Source organism: Platalea leucorodia (assembly GCF_965183815.1).
Source record: "Platalea leucorodia genome assembly, chromosome: 14".
NCBI lineage: Eukaryota > Metazoa > Chordata > Aves > Pelecaniformes > Threskiornithidae > Platalea > Platalea leucorodia.
Window position 1 is genome coordinate 14,165,850 of NC_138836.1, and position 16,558 is coordinate 14,182,407.

At 44.3% G+C, this 16,558-nt stretch overlaps 1 protein-coding gene across 1 annotated transcript in view; it reads left to right on the forward strand.

The window, feature by feature from the left end:
• LOC309597304 (myosin-4-like) overlaps nucleotides 1-16,240 on the forward strand; it is a gene marked incomplete at both ends in the record, with an annotated part of 35,504 nt that extends 19,264 nt beyond the window's left edge. The window contains 18 exons of the mRNA XM_082326561.1: nucleotides 1,673-1,849; nucleotides 2,538-2,683; nucleotides 2,770-2,860; nucleotides 3,653-4,042; nucleotides 4,135-4,261; nucleotides 4,680-4,798; nucleotides 5,512-5,708; nucleotides 6,222-6,405; nucleotides 7,316-7,481; nucleotides 8,276-8,400; nucleotides 10,353-10,661; nucleotides 10,748-10,951; nucleotides 11,036-11,161; nucleotides 12,324-12,494; nucleotides 14,542-14,646; nucleotides 14,726-14,821; nucleotides 15,272-15,406; nucleotides 16,229-16,240. Coding sequence (XP_082182687.1) covers nucleotides 1,673-1,849; nucleotides 2,538-2,683; nucleotides 2,770-2,860; nucleotides 3,653-4,042; nucleotides 4,135-4,261; nucleotides 4,680-4,798; nucleotides 5,512-5,708; nucleotides 6,222-6,405; nucleotides 7,316-7,481; nucleotides 8,276-8,400; nucleotides 10,353-10,661; nucleotides 10,748-10,951; nucleotides 11,036-11,161; nucleotides 12,324-12,494; nucleotides 14,542-14,646; nucleotides 14,726-14,821; nucleotides 15,272-15,406; nucleotides 16,229-16,240 — 2,880 coding nt within the window. The remainder of the gene's footprint in view (nucleotides 1-1,672; nucleotides 1,850-2,537; nucleotides 2,684-2,769; nucleotides 2,861-3,652; nucleotides 4,043-4,134; nucleotides 4,262-4,679; nucleotides 4,799-5,511; nucleotides 5,709-6,221; nucleotides 6,406-7,315; nucleotides 7,482-8,275; nucleotides 8,401-10,352; nucleotides 10,662-10,747; nucleotides 10,952-11,035; nucleotides 11,162-12,323; nucleotides 12,495-14,541; nucleotides 14,647-14,725; nucleotides 14,822-15,271; nucleotides 15,407-16,228) is intronic.
• Between the last annotated feature and the right edge of the window lie 318 nt (nucleotides 16,241-16,558).

The window sequence follows — 16,558 nt, forward strand, 5'->3', positions numbered from 1 at the left end:
AGTTTTCAGTTTTGTGAAAGTTGTGGTCATTCCTAAGTGCTCTGAGTGGAAGTGATATGTGCCCAAGGCATAGGAGAGAGGTATTGCCACTTAATCACCTGTGACAGAAAATTTTTTGTTAAAATTATAACTTCCTCTTAGGAAAAATACATTTTCTATGACAGTTCAAAAACAGTTAAGAGGTTGCTGTGGTGCTTGGTAGAGAATTTCCATATTTGGCTATTTGCAGTCATAAGGAACCAGTATATTTGTGTCTCTTGTGGATAATGGAGGACTAGTATGCTTGTGAGTAGCTCAGCATGGAATGGCGATGCTGGTTCTTTCTCACATGGATTAGGAAAACTGATTTTGCAGATGTCAAATGTTTTCTTGTAATTCTTTTATATTTAAGAAGACCAGGTCTCAGCTAGGATGGACATCCTTTCCTTCCATTGACTTAGAATCATAGAATCATAGAATGTCCTGAGTTGGAAGGGACCCACAAGGATCATCGAGTCCAACTCCTGACTTGATGATACAATGAGAGTTCTTCCTGACTTCTAAGGTTCAGACTGTCAGTGTAGCAAGGAGAGTCTATATCAGGTAGTCATTAACTCATTTATCTCCCAGTAAAAGCACAGGTCTCTTCACAGACATCTCAACAATCAATGTGAAGAGACAGAATTGAGATATATATGTTAGAATTCAAAAGCCCACATCTGTGGTGACAGTGTTCAGTCCTGCTGTGGAAACAATACCAGCAGAGAGGTAACAACAACCTTGAGGTTCCCTTCACTGCCATCACTGAGAACAATACTGGATCCTAAGTTTGCCATTACAGATATGTTGAACATTTCTATACTAATGCTTAGAGGAAATCTAGCTGGTGCTGGGTATTAGGATGAGGGAGTGTCTTATCAGATATCAGGGCCATACAGCTAAAGCACTTAGCAGAGTGGCCTTTCCTTTTCCCTACTGTCAGGCTTTCCCATCCGAATGAGACAAATGGGAAGCAAGGGTCAGGCAGGCTAATGCACAGCGCCTGATGTGTTTGAGATAAGGTTGCTGGTGTGCAATGCTCCATTGAAGTACAAGGAATAAGTTTCCAAGACAAAGCTAGCAGAGCTGGTATGTCCAGCAGCCCAGTAAGAAGCTCCTGCCCTAAATTCATGATCACCTGTTCCACTGTCATAAAGTTCTTTGTCATGTTATCGTGTTCCTTTCACTTTTATGGAAAAATTAATGTAGCTTTGGCTATGCTTGGCACTTGATAATATCTTTTTAAAGAACCTCACTTGCTGAGAATTTACAGCTGTTTGCCTAGCAAATATATCACATGCAGGAAATAATACATTTTTTGAGCAAGAGTAACTCAGAGGCCTTTTGTAAATCCCAGTGGCAAAAGCTTGCAGAGGCAAGTGAAGATCTAGCACATGTTCCACTACAGAATTCAGCAGGATAGGGCTGGTAGTCAAAAACAATTAAAGCAAGAATTCCTATCATTGCAGGACCAGAGAGGTGTGACTGTCAGGCATGACACTTGTTGCTACCCTCATCATGAATGATATAGACCTTCTGTGGGGAGCATTTTGACTACATCCATGCAAGATTTTGCAAGGATGCACTCACTGTGTTCTCAGTCTGTCATTTCTCAAGGCACCCTCTCATAGTATGGATGCTGGCTGTCTAACAGGTTAAGAATCTTACTGAAGAGATGGCAGCTCTGGATGAAAATATTTCTAAACTCACTAAGGAGAAAAAGGCCCTCCAAGAAGCCCACCAGCAGACACTGGATGACATGCAAGCTGAGGAAGACAAAGTCAGCACACTCACCAAAACCAAGACTAAACTGGAGCAGCAAGTAGATGATGTAAGAAAAAGGTTTTGGGTTGTGTAGGTGGATGCTCTGATGGATTAGAAGAGACTAGAAATCTGTAATTGGGAGTATAAGCAACACCTAAAGCAGCCAAGCCATCTCTAATAATTTCAGCAAATAAATCGTTGCCAGTTGACAGGGTATCGTGGAATCCAGTACATCTTTCATCTTTCCCTGCCTATTTAAACTATGTTCATCACTGGGTATCTCAGCCTTGTAGACTTCTGCACCCCATTTTAACCAATTAGCTAGAGCAGTATATCTGTGGCAGTTTGAATTTGCTGCAGAGTTATTTGTGGTCTCTTACTGTGCAGTGTGGATATACTCCAGGAAGCTGTGAACACTGGGAATTTGTCAATATTTGGCAGTCTGTATGCTAGGAACTGCAGCCACTGGAAAATTTCAATTTCTGTATTTTTCAAAAACTTGCATTTCAACTCCAAAAATTTGCATTTCAACTGTGCACAGCCAAGCTGTGGACAGCTTAATATCTGAAACCAAATCATAATGACAGCTCTCATGTTGCAGCAAGAGTGTAGCACAGGTGGAGATGAGAAGTACATACAGGATCTGATTGTTTTCTCTATTCATCAATTTCCAACTCTAGTTAGACTTTCAAATCAAGAATAGTTACCTTCAATGTATAATTTATGTGTTTCAAAGTATGTTTTATGTGGTTTAGCTTGAAGGATCTCTGGAACAAGAGAAGAAACTGCGAATGGACCTTGAGAGAGCAAAGAGAAAACTGGAGGGAGATCTGAAAATGTCTCAGGATTCCATCATGGATCTGGAAAATGATAAGCAACAGATGGATAACAGGATAAAAAAGTATAGCACTGACTTTTTCTGCTCTGAATTCTAAAATTCAGATTTTATCTGAACTGTATTGAATTTGTATTCTTGTTCTTTAACAGAAAGGATTTTGAAATAAGCCAGTTGCAAAGTAAAATTGAAGATGAGCAGGCTCAAAGTTCTCAGCTGCAAAAGAAAATTAAGGAGCTTCAGGTAAAGTCTAAGAGTTATTGACATTTTTAGTAGCCAAACTACTAAAAGTTCCTTAGAATTAATTGGAATTTATTCTTAGACTGTTCTATAAAAATATTTTTGTAAACATGAATAAAACAATTAACATGGACTCTGGGTGCTGTTCCCATCTCAGGGCACTTTTACAGAAGCTCTGGCCTCTAATCATACATAACTATGTAAGAAATTTCTTAAGTGAAGCTTGTGGCAGGCTTTGAAAATGGATCAGATACTGAGTTATAACAGTAGTGAAGCCACTGAGAATTACTTTTCTAAGAAAACAATAGAATGTGACATAATCTGTCATAATCAGGACAGAGATCACCTTCTAAATACAGAGCCAGGAAGACAGTTCTCTTCAGTGCTATTATCCCATGGCTGCTCATCTCAAGGTTCCTTCCATCTTGTTTGCCAATGGAGAGAGGACACTGCTTTGTTTTCGCCTGACCTTTGGGAAATTTCTAAGAAACTCGCATTCCTTTACATTTTCCAGTGACACATCCACTATTTCTTCAGAAAAGTCCAATACTAGATCCTTCATAACATAACAAATCCATTCTGAGCTATAACATAAAATGAAATATCAGATTTTACATTCACTGTTGTTCCAAAACTAAATATTGCATGTCCTAGGACACAATTCAATGAAATTTCTAGTGGTGCTTCACACTCTATGCTGATATAAATGGATGTGAACATTTGCTCTTTATTCCTTAATGATAATTTCAAATCTGCCTATCCAGAAGTCCTCGTTTAACCAATTAACTTTCACAGGCTCGAACAGAGGAATTGGAGGAAGAAATTGAGGCTGAACGTGCAATCCGTGCAAAGACTGAAAAGCAGCGAGTTGACCTCTCGAGGGAGCTAGAGGAGATCAGCGAGCGCCTGGAAGAAGCAGGAGGGGCTACCGCAGCTCAGATCGAGATGAACAAGAAGCGTGAGGCAGAGTTTCAGAAGATGCGCCGTGACCTCGAAGAGGCCACGCTGCAGCACGAAGCCACGGCTGCCGCCCTGCGGAAGAAGCATGCGGACAGCACAGCTGAGCTTGGGGAGCAGATCGACAGCCTGCAACGAGTGAAGCAGAAGCTGGAGAAGGAGAAGAGTGAGCTGAAGATGGAGATTGACGACTTGGCCAGTAACATGGAGTCTGTCTCCAAAGCCAAGGTTGCTGCACAGGAAGAAACATTTCTCATCACTACCATTGTTCTTCTGAACAATCAGATGAGCTGAAGGATATGCTTTCTGTCTCTTAACAGAGCAATCTGGAAAAGATGTGCCGAGCTCTCGAAGACCAGTTCAGTGAAGTCAGAACCAAAGATGATGAACATGTGCGAGTAATTAATGATCTGAACACACAGAAAACACGTCTACAGACTGAGAATGGTGTGTCCCTAGATGAACTGTAATAGTTCTGTGCCAAGTACTTAAATATGCTGTCTGAATGCCTGTGTATTTTGTAATATATTCATCACTGGGTGATCTGAACAAATCTCAGACTGTAGAATTTCCTCCTGGTGGCAGTCATAGAAACTCCACACAAGGAAATATAAAACCAAATCAAAAGAAGCACAGTCAATCAAAACGAATGTGTGAGTTTGTGGTCAGTTCATCCCCTTTCCTTTGATGCCAGCACAACATTTCTCTTTGATAGCTTTTTCATACTGGTGGGAATGAAATGGCTACTCTCCTTTCATTTTACCACATTATATCTTGTAATCACTTTCCATATGGCTAGCTCTTCTCATTCATATGTTTTATGTCTCGTATCTCTATCTAAAATACATAAATGTTTTCTCGTTAGGTGAACTTACTCGGCAACTGGAGGAGAAGGAGTCCTTGATTTCTCAGTTGACTCGAGGCAAACATGCTTTCACTCAGCAGACTGAAGAGCTGAAGAGGCAACTAGAGGAAGAAAATAAGGTGAATTGTTTTAATTTGGACCACGAAATTGTAAAATAAATCAATGAGCTAAAACAATAAATGAGATTTCTCCTCAGAGAAAGGTGGAGACATCAAAACAGGGAAACTTTTGAACTTTGCCTTGGAGTATAACACAGAGAAGAGACATTAGAAATTAAATAAGGAAGACAGTTTAAGTCCTTCTCATCATGCTTTCTGAAGTTCAAAAACATGAAAGAAGTGAATGAAAATAGCTCTGTGTGCATACCTTGCTGCTACAGGTAATCCCTGAGGCAAAGAAAACAGCAGCGGACAAAAAAAGGAAGGAGAGCAGGAGTGCAGGCATACCCAGGGTTAGACATGACAAAACAGTTTAAAATTTCTTTCTTCTTCAGATAAACACCAGACTCTACCTGAAAAGCTTACAGGGAAACTTCTTGAGAGAGAATTTCCACCTTGTCTGTTGCTGGATTTCTTGTGTCTTTGCCTGAAGCATTTGGTGCAGATGTGTTTGAGATGTAGTATCCCAGAGAAGAGGGACAAGTGCCTGATCTTGTGTAACAACATCAAGTCTGAAACACAGAGTCCCTAATGTTATTCACTTTGCTCCTTCTGTTACTCTAGCAACTGTTGCACATGGGCAGTGAGATGTGGAGTTTTTATCAAAATATAGTAAAAAACTCCAGTCACAAATTGTTAATGTTTTGAAAATTTGTATAATTTTAACTACCAAGGCCAAGAACGCCCTGGCCCATGCCTTGCAGTCAGCGCGCCACGACTGTGACTTGCTCCGGGAACAATATGAGGAGGAGCAAGAAGCCAAGGGGGAGCTGCAGCGTGCCCTGTCCAAGGCCAACAGCGAAGTGGCCCAGTGGAGAACCAAATATGAGACGGATGCTATTCAGCGCACAGAGGAGCTGGAGGAGGCCAAGTATGTGGAGGGATGGTCTGGAGCAAGTAGAAGGATATTTAAGTATAAATGTGAGAAGGAAGTGCAGGAAACCAGAATATGCTTGTAGTAGAAATTTGCAGAGCAGTGTGCTTTGTAATGTGTTAGGAGTGAAAAGGGGAGTGAATAGAGGTTTAAAGGAGGAGAAGGAGTAGATGCTTGGGAGTGTCTACAGAAAGGAGATTTCCAGTGCGTTAACTATGGAGTTAATCACAGTAGTTGAAAAATCACATTCTTTACACTGCCAATATTGAAAGTGTGTTTCTGGTTCCTCTCCATGTTGTCACAGTTTACCCCTTGGGTAAGTACCCTCCCAGCCTATGCACCACTCTAGCATGCTGTGTCATCCCAGGCTCCTGTCAATGCTCTCTGTTCACACCATCACAGCTTTCTATGTTGCTCTCTCTGCCCATCTCTTCCATGCCAAACTCCCTGTCCATTTTCTGAGAATGTCAGAATTTTCCTTCTCTCAGCACTGATTGTCTCATCCTGCAGAAAGAAGCTTGCTCAGCGCCTGCAGGAGTCAGAGGAGCAGATTGAGGCTGTCAACTCAAAGTGTGCTTCACTGGAGAAGACAAAGCAGAGGCTGCAGGGGGAAGTGGATGACCTCATGATTGACGTAGAGAGGTTGAATGCAGCCTGTGCAACATTTGATAAAAAGCAGAAGAATTTTGACAAGGTTCATTCAAAGAGCCTGCCAGATCTGAAATCGTTAGACATCTGATAGGCCAGGCCAAATTCTGAAATTATAAAAGTTCTGCACTCACAGTAAGATAAATTACGTTTTATCCAAAGCAAAGCTATGGTAAGGAGCACATAATGGGACATATAGTAATGATAATGTCACAGTGTGAGTAACCCGAGATGACCACAGCAAACGATAAAGTAGCTTTCTGATAGTTTTAAAAAGCATGAAGTCTTTGCAAGGCAGGTTGGGAGGATCCATATCTAGTCTTTGATCAAGCAGACTGAGCAAGTACTCACATGCAAGCTAACAAGCCCTGACTTTCACCTTGTGCTAGTCTGCCAGCCTTGTATTTGGGTTAGGCAGAGCCTCAGACTCCTTTACATAGTTCCAGCCTTTGCTGCCTTTAATAACATTTAAAAGAATCAACAATGGTTGACCAAGTGATGTTGCACAGCCCTGTGCCTTGGCACAGCCTTGCGTGAGTGAATTAGTTGACTGTGCTAAAAAAGATGCCCTGCAGGGCTGTGGTATCAAACTCAGGAGACAATCCGTAGAACCTGATCTTTCTTTGTGGGCTGAGTGCAAGACCACTGGCTCCTGCAATAATGAAAAGGCTTACACAGCCTCATTCAGACTAACCACATTGTGTCCAGGCTGGTGTCAAACCAAACTCCTGCCTGAGAGCTTGGGGTATGCACTAGTGCTGGCTGAAGAGGATAATTTAAGTAGCTTCCACCAAAACAGCCAGAGTATGTATCACAGTCAATTGATTGTCACAAGCAGAGAACAGTCCAAAGCAAAAGATCGTAAGACAGGCCATGCCTCTTGGGTTCTTGTCCTGTAAGGATGCAGAGACAAGAGCGTTGCAGAATGGGTCATTCTTATGCTCCTGTCATTCCAGGTCCTGGCTGAATGGAAGCAGAAGTACCAGGAGAGTCAGGCTGAGCTGGAAGCTTCCCAGAAGGAGTCTCGGTCTCTTAGCACTGAGATCTTCCGGATGAAGAATGCCTATGAAGAAATGCTTGACCAGGCTGAGACTGTCAGACGGGAGAACAAGAACCTCCAGCGTAAGTTCAGATCTCTGTCAGCTGGGATCCACCGAGTCCTAAGATGATTCCATGTTTCTGGGCTACCAGAGCTCTGCCTCTTCCCAGAGTTTTGTTCTTTATGATTTTCCCACAAAGCTCAGGTTAGGTGACTTTCTTTCCTGTTCAGCTGATGACAAAGTCACCTGTAAGCACACGCCTACAGGTCATTACAGCATCCTACTTCCTCATGGTATTCCCCTTCTTTCACACCATCATAATCCTATTCATGGATAGGGACCAAATTAACTGAATGGACAGAAATGATGATGAAACCAGGTACCCACTTTTTTCGGATTACTTCAGTCACTGCCATTAGAAAAAATCTGGAGGGCTGTTGTCTATCTCCTGATTATTAGAGGACCATGCAGTTGTGGCACAATGGATTGGCATTTAATAAGCAAAGTAACTGTATAAAGGAAACACAACTCAGTTCCTTTTTTGAGCTGAACGATCCCTGGGGAGTATCTGAGGATAAAGAGAGCAATCAAACAGGACTGTGTCTGGAGATGTAATTTCACTGTGCAGAGGAAGTTGACATTACTCTCTGAGCTCACTCCAGTTGGTTCCTCTCATTTTCAAATTGCACACTGAACTGGAAATAGCTGGTAATCAGAAATAAAGATTGTACATGAGACAAGACCTATTATTTCTCCTCACTGCTGCATCACATTACCTCATTATCTCTTCTGTCACTCCCATTGTCAAACAGCAACTGCAGGTGCCACTGACAACGTTATCTAAAATGAGTCGAGTGTGTATTTTCTGTGTTGCAGAGGAAATTTCTGACCTGACTGAACAAATTGCTGAATCTGGAAAAGCTAATCATGGTCTAGAGAAAGCAAAGAAGCAAATTGAGCAAGAAAAGTGTGACCTTCAAGCAGCATTAGAAGAAGCAGAGGCAAGTGTCCACAATGAGGAGGCTTGTTTTTAGAGAGATCATGAATGGAGAAAATTTGGAGATTCCTCTTTATCCTGATACTGTCACAAACGTGCAGTATGACAGCATGAGCAGACCAAATAGCATAGGGACTGCTCCTGTCCTGTACCAATGTGGCATTCCTTGCTGTGCTATCATGCACAAAAAAACTCAGTCCCAGACTAAAATTGAGCTCATTTTGCACCACCTGTTTGAATTTGCTCCTGTGAAAGGCTGAAGAAAGGTCATTTGTATTTCAAAACTCTGACAATTTTTGTTTTCTAGTCAAATTAATCAAGGATGTTTTCAGAGCAGGTCTAATCCATACTTAAAAGTCTTCTCAATGTCACCTCCTGTTCAAAGAAAGCTGAATGTTGTAGAGAATTTAAATTATATTTCTTCAGTTCCTCCACTTTCAATGAATGGGAGTCAGTAAGACATTCAAAGAGGAGTCAGTTCACAGGACATGGGTTCTGATGAACATGGAGAGGTTTCTGGGGATCAGCTGAATCTTAGAGGTGCCACTGGTACGCTAACATGCTTTGCTGACACAGGCTGCATACCAGGTCCTGCAATTCCATGATTTCTGTCTTCCTTACTGTCTTTGGCTATCCCTCAGCTCTTCATAACTTTAAATCTTACTTTTTTCCCAATCCATGCCAGATTGCAGCTCCTTCAGTTCCCTTTTGTCTGGGTTCTGCCTTTTGTTCCCTATCTGCCCTGACTGCCTCTTGGAAAAGCTTTTATTACTTCTGTATGACCGTATCTGGTTCTCCACAAAATGTCTTTGAGAGCATTTCATGGAGCTGCCCATGGTATACCCAGGGCATAGCTCAGACACAGAATTAAATCAGGTTGGAAAGGATCTCTGGAGGTCTTTATTCCAACCTCCTGCTCAAAGCAGGGCTAACTTCAAACTTACATTAGGTTGCTCAAAGCCTTGTCTAATTGGTCTTTATAATTTCCGAGGATGGAGATTTCATAGTATTGCTGGACAACCTTTTCCAGTGTGGCATCATTCTCATGGGAAAACACTTTTATCCTTATATGCAATCAGGATTTCACTTGTATCAGCTTTTCACTGTTGCCTTTTGTCTTTTTGCTGTCCACTACCAAGAAGAGCCTCACCTTATTTTCTCTGTAACTCCCCTTAGGTAGAAAAAGAAGTAAAAAACAACTGACACATCTCTAATCTTTAGATCTCATGAGACGGGCGGGCAGTAGGAGCAAGAGTTATAGTGGCCATGCAAATCCATCTACTCTAATTTATGCATCTAAATGTCATCAGTCTAATCCTGAATTAGTCACCATAGGCTCATTCTAGAATCAAAAAGGAGAAATACGCATCTCTGGAGGGTCTGTTCTTAAAAGGGATGCCAAGGCTACATCAACTGTTTCGTTCTCTGGATGTGCTTATTTCTGTCCACTGGTTGTAAAGACACAGCCTCAGGCTTTTAACTCTTAGACATCTGAAGCTAGACGATGAGTATCAGAGTGAAAAGGCTGTATGGAAGGGCAACATGCCCACAGTCACAGGGGTGGGACTAAGTGCAGAGTCCGTAAGCAGAATTCAGCAGGGAGATACAAGAGAAGGCAAGCTGCTTCTGAGCATGAGGCTTGGCTGTCCTATTTTATGTTTTCATGTTTTGTTATCTATGAAGTGTCAACATAGCCCTCAGTGCCCAGACCTTGTGGTATTGGAGGCATTTTCCTAAGGAGTCTTATCCCTAAATTACTGATTAATATCCAGCTGAGGTATAATTATGCTTATGTATGGGAATAGCAGCCAGATTTTTCAGTGCTAGGCCTTTTCTAAAGGTCCACAGTAAGGCAAATATATCTGTGTTACTGGCTGCAAAGTGTCAAAATTCTGCAGGGGCGTTTCCCAGTAATGGACACTAGAGAAACAAATTGTATTATTTCAACCCTGCCAGGGCTCTTTAGAACATGAAGAGGGAAAAATCTTACGTGTTCAGCTGGAGCTGAACCAGGTGAAGTCAGATGTTGACAGAAGGAGTGCAGAGAAAGATGAGGAAATTCAACAGCTGAAGAGGAATCACCAGAGGGTATTAGAGTCTATGCAGACCACGCTGGATGCTGAGATCAGAAGCAGAAATGATGCTTTAAGGCTGAAAAAGAAGACGGAAGGAGATCTGAATGACATGGAAATACAGCTGAGCCATGCCAACTGTCAGGTGGCAGAGACACAGAAGCACCTCAAAGCCGTGCAAGGGCAACTCAAGGTAGGGACCACAAGGGCTACTCTCCTGCAGGTCTTTGCCACTCACTCTGCTTGCCTCTGAGTCTCACGGTGCTTTCACCTTCAAAGGATTCCCAGCTCCATTTGGATGATGCTTTGAAAGAGAACGATGACCTGAAGGAGCAGCTTGCTATGGTAGAGCGTAGGAACAATCTGATGACAACAGAAATGGAGGAGATGCGAGCTGCTATGGAGCAGACAGAGCGAGCCCGGAAGGTTTCTGAGCAGGAGCTGATGGATGCCAGTGAGCGAGTGCAGCTTCTCCGCTCGCAGGTACTCGGTATCTCCTTTACAATAGGCGTGTGGGAGTGGCATGAAATGGGGTGGGAATGACCTGTCTTTGGACTGTCCCAACAGAACACAAGCCTCCTCAACACCAAGAAGAGACTGGAAGTGGACATTACTCATTTACAGAATGAAGTTGAAGACAGCATTCAGGAAGCCAGAAATGCGGAGGAGAAAGCAAAGAAAGCGATCACAGATGTGAGTACTCTTGCTTGCCTCTCTTCCATTTTATACTACTTCAGTCACTTTTACAGGTTAGAAAGGCAGCAGTCAGATGGAGGAGAGCCAATTCTTCAACATAGGAACAGAAAATACCAGTGACACACAATCCCTCCCACATGGGCCTCACACAGCCTCTGCCCTACTGCTTGCCATGGAAGACCCCTTCAGTCTAGGTCCTCTACTCACGTTCTGCCAGCAGTCTGTATTGAAGACGCATCCTGTCTCCCCCATACCCACATTCAGTTTTGCTTCCAGGATAAATGTAATAGACAGGATAGAACAGAGAGTGGCAAAATTGTAATAGGAAAAGTGTAGTCTGAACCAAGTCCTGTTTAGACACAGCACAGAAAAGCAGAAGTTAAGACTAAAATCATACACGCTTCTATACAAATGCTAGACATGTAAGAAATAAAGAGAGAGAATAGGTATGTTTCATTTAAACAAGTCTACAGTTCCACAGCATCAGAAGAAACAAATCTTAGGACTATCTAGGAAAGGTATATGAAAATGAAACAGAAAATGGTTACACTATTGCATCAAGTCATGGTGCACCTGGGCCTGAAGTGCTGTGTACAGCTCTGGTCGCCCGCCAGCGGCAGGGCTGCAGGTTCCCCTCTGCCCTCTCTGCCCTGTCACATTGGTGACAGCTATCCATCCCGGGTTCTGAAGATCTCAGCAGGCACAAGCTTTTCATTGTAGTTCAAGATACTTGGGGTCATTTCACTGGCAAAAACTGCTTAGGAGTCTAACTCTGGCAAATTTAGGCACCAAATCACCAGATATTCAAAATCATTTGGGAGCCCAGAGATGCAGAGTGCTAGCTGGTGATACTTCAAGGTGCCCCTAATTTCCACTGACTCTTAAAAAATGAAACTTTTGTACTGAGTCATTTGCATGCCTTAGTTATTTTTTTCTTGTCATCAGCCCTGCCTGTTCTCTAAGGCAGAGTAGTTTTAGAAATATAGATACTGAGAAACAGCGATCCTCTTTATACGAGACCCTTAGCACAGCCACGGGCACTGACTGAGAATGTGGAGAGCCATACACCCATGTGTAGCTGGGCATTGCTCCCAGGGAAAGCGCAGAACCACCAGGGATGGGGAGGCCTATTTGTAACATAACTGTGCACTACAACCAGGCAGCCATGATGGCAGAAGAGCTGAAGAAGGAGCAGGACACCAGTGCCCACCTGGAGAGGATGAAGAGGAATCTGGAACAGACAGTGAAAGACCTGCAGCTCCGTCTGGATGAAGCTGAGCAGCTGGCACTGAAGGGTGGAAAGAAGCAACTCCAGAAGCTGGAGGCGAGGGTATGGTGAAAACTACGGTAGGCTAAGGTCAAGTTCCTGAGTGGGCCCTTGGTTGCTGGAACCTCTTGGGAAGGTTACAACAGGGACAACCCCAGGTATCTCCAGCAGGTTTGATGAGAGTTACACTAAGTAACCGAACATTGCACTGTGGGTGAGGAACTTGAGAATGACCTCATAAAAACCAAGTGGGCAAAAATGGTGGCAGATGAACATCAGGACAGACATATACAGTAACTTATCTAGGGAAAAATAATTTAAAACATACTTACTTGAGGATGAACTTGGAGCTGGCAATTACAGCTCAGTCAGGAGATCTCAATCTCATCTGTGACAGGCCTCAGAAACTGTTTGTTCAATGTGCAGTAGAAGGAAAAACACAAAAGCGAAAAAATTTTGGGCTTCATTAGGGAAGGCACTGAGAACAAGACAGAGCGCATCACTTTCCACTATATTAAATGTACTATGTGCAGTTCTGGTATCTGCAGCTCAAGAAGGATCTGACAGTTAGCAAAGCACCCAGGGAATGGCAGCGGAGTGGCTGGAGCCTTAGGAGGAGAGACAAACAAGGCTAGCGCTCTCCCGTTTGGAGAGGAGGTGGCTGAGGGGGATGTGATCAGAGTTCACAGAATCACGACAGCAGTGACCAAGATGTATTGTGAATGGTTATTCATCAAAATGCACGATATGAGAAGTAAGGACACATGATGCGGATCAGGATATCTTCACCTGAAGATTGGTTTAAAAGAAATAAAAGGAAGTACTTTACGGAGTCCTTCGGCTGGGGCTGCACGGCTAGAAGGCGCGTCCCCTGGGTGGTGGATAGGGGATCCCTCTCTGGAGGGTGCACCGGATAAAATTGAAGAAGGTGCCGTGAACCAACGCAGCCTAAGGGAAGGCCACCCTGACAGAAAAACCACTGGCCCTCCAAGTCATGGGGGTTGGGCAGGAGGCCAACTACCTCCTCCCGGAAAAAAAAAAAAAAAGTTGCAGCAACGACGAGCATCAACTCGGAGATGGAGAAAATCAGTAATGAAGTGAGGAGGAGGAGATGGAACTGGATCGGTCATGTCTTGAGGAAAAAAACCAACAGAAGACTGCGCTGTGGCCCTTGGGACTCCAGAGCACGCAGCCGCAGACCGATCGAAGTGGAAGAACGATGTTCGTGCCTTGTGTGCCTCCTGGCACTGAGAGAATTCAGATCAGATCAGACTTTACAGAGTGGGCAGTGAAATTCTAGAACCTGCTGCCATGGAAGGCTCTAGGGGCAGCTGGCAGAAGGTGCAAAAGGGATTAGAAATCAGCAGGTTTATAGACATACGTAAGGGAACAGGCACAGATATACCACCTTACACCTCTAACCTAACGACTGTGGAAGCTGCACAAGTGTGAGGGGAGTAGATAGCGGCCAGGTTTCCATGCTGTCCCTAAATAGTATATGCTGCTGCCGCTCCCAGAGGCAGAGCATTAGGCTAGATGGACCTTTTGCCTGACCCACTTATTGTGCTCTTCAACTGTTCCTGTTCCAAAACACAGCACAACTGAGTGGGAATTAGGTGCTCTTGGCTTTGAAAGAAGTACCCACACAGAAATAAAAACATTGGTGTCCAGGTTTGACTTATATGCACTGCAGAAGAGGCATGGAGCTATGGGAGGTTGTTAAGGACTATTCACGAGCTGGACTCGAAGATTACAAATGAGACAGATTTTCCCTACTTACCTGGTGAACATTGACAGAACCTTCCCTTCCCTGTTTCAATTTCCTCTTCTCTGACAGATTTAAGCCTACTTTTGATTATAAATGCCCCAGGTATGCACAGCTAAGTTCCTTCTATACATAACTATGGATTCACACACTATGTCACTACTAACATAGCATGGTGAGCAGTTTTTAGTTAGTCTAGCCCCAAGAAGCAGCTGCTGGGAGCTGCCCTGCACTGCCACTTTCTCTGCAGCCGTAGTCCGCAGAACCCTGGTTCCCAGGATGCTGCAGCAGGATCAGGAGCCATTCTTGGCAGCTTGCTGTCTTCACCATGATACTGTGTTTCAGATTAATGAGTTAGAAAATGAGCTTGATGCTGAGCAGAAACGAGGAATAGAGTCACTGAAAGGTGCTCGCAAGTATGAACGAAGGCTGAAGGAGCTCACTTACCAGGTATTTCAAATCCTCTGCCCTCTTACATGCAACACCTCAATTCATCTTCCGAGGCTGATTTCATTTTCACTTCCCACAGTCTGAAGAGGATAAGAAAAATATTCTCCGGCTCCAGGACCTGGTGGACAAGCTGCAGTTAAAAGTGAAAGCATACAAGAAACAGGCTGAGGAAGCTGTGAGTGCAGGACTCCGTAAATCTTTGTGGGCCCTGGGTGGAGATTTCCGAAAGGTCTAGGCTCCCAAGTTCATTAAAATAATTGACTACTCAGTTTGATAGGGCAGCTATGGCCACTGCCTTTGAATATTCCTTACCTTGTAAAGACTTATGGCTTACAACAGAGCAGGCGCAGCTGTAATTATCCTGGAGTTGTTGCACTTCTGGAGCCACGCTAGCCAATTTTCCCAGCTGGAACTGAGAGGGACTAATTGTTATGTTCCCAGCTGAGTGCTCATGTTGTTGACAGCACTAGATAGAAACGCACGGAGTGCTGGCAATGCAAGGGTGTAGCTGTGAGGCTAACCAGTAGGTGATGTCACCGTGGCGCAGCCATAGGGTCTTCGGTTAATGGTAACAGGGCGATGTCAGTTTGTGTCCATGTCACTGATGGCACTGCATGACTTTCAGGAAGAACAGGCAAACACTAATCTCTCACGATGCCGCAAGACCCAGCACGAGCTGGAAGAGGCTGAAGAACGAGCTGATATTGCTGAATGTCAGGTTAACAAGCTGCGAGCCAAAAGTCGTGATATTGGAGGACAGGTGAGTTGGAGGGCTGCAGAGGAGGACGGTTCCCATGCAGCAAGTGCCACAAAGACCTGTGCCCAACCGCCTGGCAGCCACAGCTGTATTCCTCCCACTCTTGCACCAGAGTGTCCTCATAAAGGAAGGCTGGAAATTGGCACTTATGCAAAACCAGTGGGTTTTGAAAGGCCTTCTGGTGCCTCCCAAGAGGCAGACCAGATATCATCGACTAGGAATCCAGGTCTTTCAGCAGAATTGGGAGATACTGGTTCTTTGCCAGTAATATGGCAGAACATACGCAACAGCCACAGACCTGAAGCAACCCCACAAATAATTCAATTGCTCCAATAACCTCTACATTATCTTCCTTTTTTTATATTTAGAAATCAGAGGAATGAGGTCCCTGACCAGAGCTGCGGCAGGCTCCCTTGCAATATAGACTTCTGTGCATCCAACAGAGAGATTAATTACTTGCTTCAAGTAACTAGGTGTGCATGTAACTGTATGTGACCTTTTACCTGACCCTAAGTAGAAGCTGTGAGAAATAAAAATAAATCTGGGTGATGCTCTGGTGACTGTCAGGACTATCAATTTGTTATGAGACTGACAGTGAATGGATGTAGCAGGTACGGCAGCGGTTCCCAAAGTCCAGGTTATGTCCTATGCAGGGAAAAGGGTACCCAGGGCAATGGGAACGCACTCCTCAGTTGTTCTCCATAGTTTCAACTTTCATGCTTGAGAGAAGCTAACAGTTAAATAGGAAAAAAACCAGAAAAGATCTCTCCGTAAGGCTGTAACAGTATCTGCGACCTGGACTGCTCCATTCTTCTGCCTTTGCAGTCCATGGCGTAGCTCTGTGAGGACAGGGAGAGCGTCTCCTCCCGACGGTGCCTGTCTGCGGGGATCTGCCACGAGTGGAAGGAATGGGTGGGGATCAGCACCCCACGCTGTGTGTGTGCGTGCTGTGGGCTGCGTTGTTTGTGGGAGGGAGGGAAAGGAGGGCGGCCCTCCGTGCGCTGCGTGGGGGGAATCTGCTCCATGCAGGGCGGGGGTGTCGATCTGCTCCATGCGGGGGAGGGAGGGGATGGGGCTGTGGATCCGCTCCCCGCAGTGTGGGGGGGGAGTGGATCTGCTCCATGCACGGGGGGGGGGTGTGGATCCGCTCCCCGC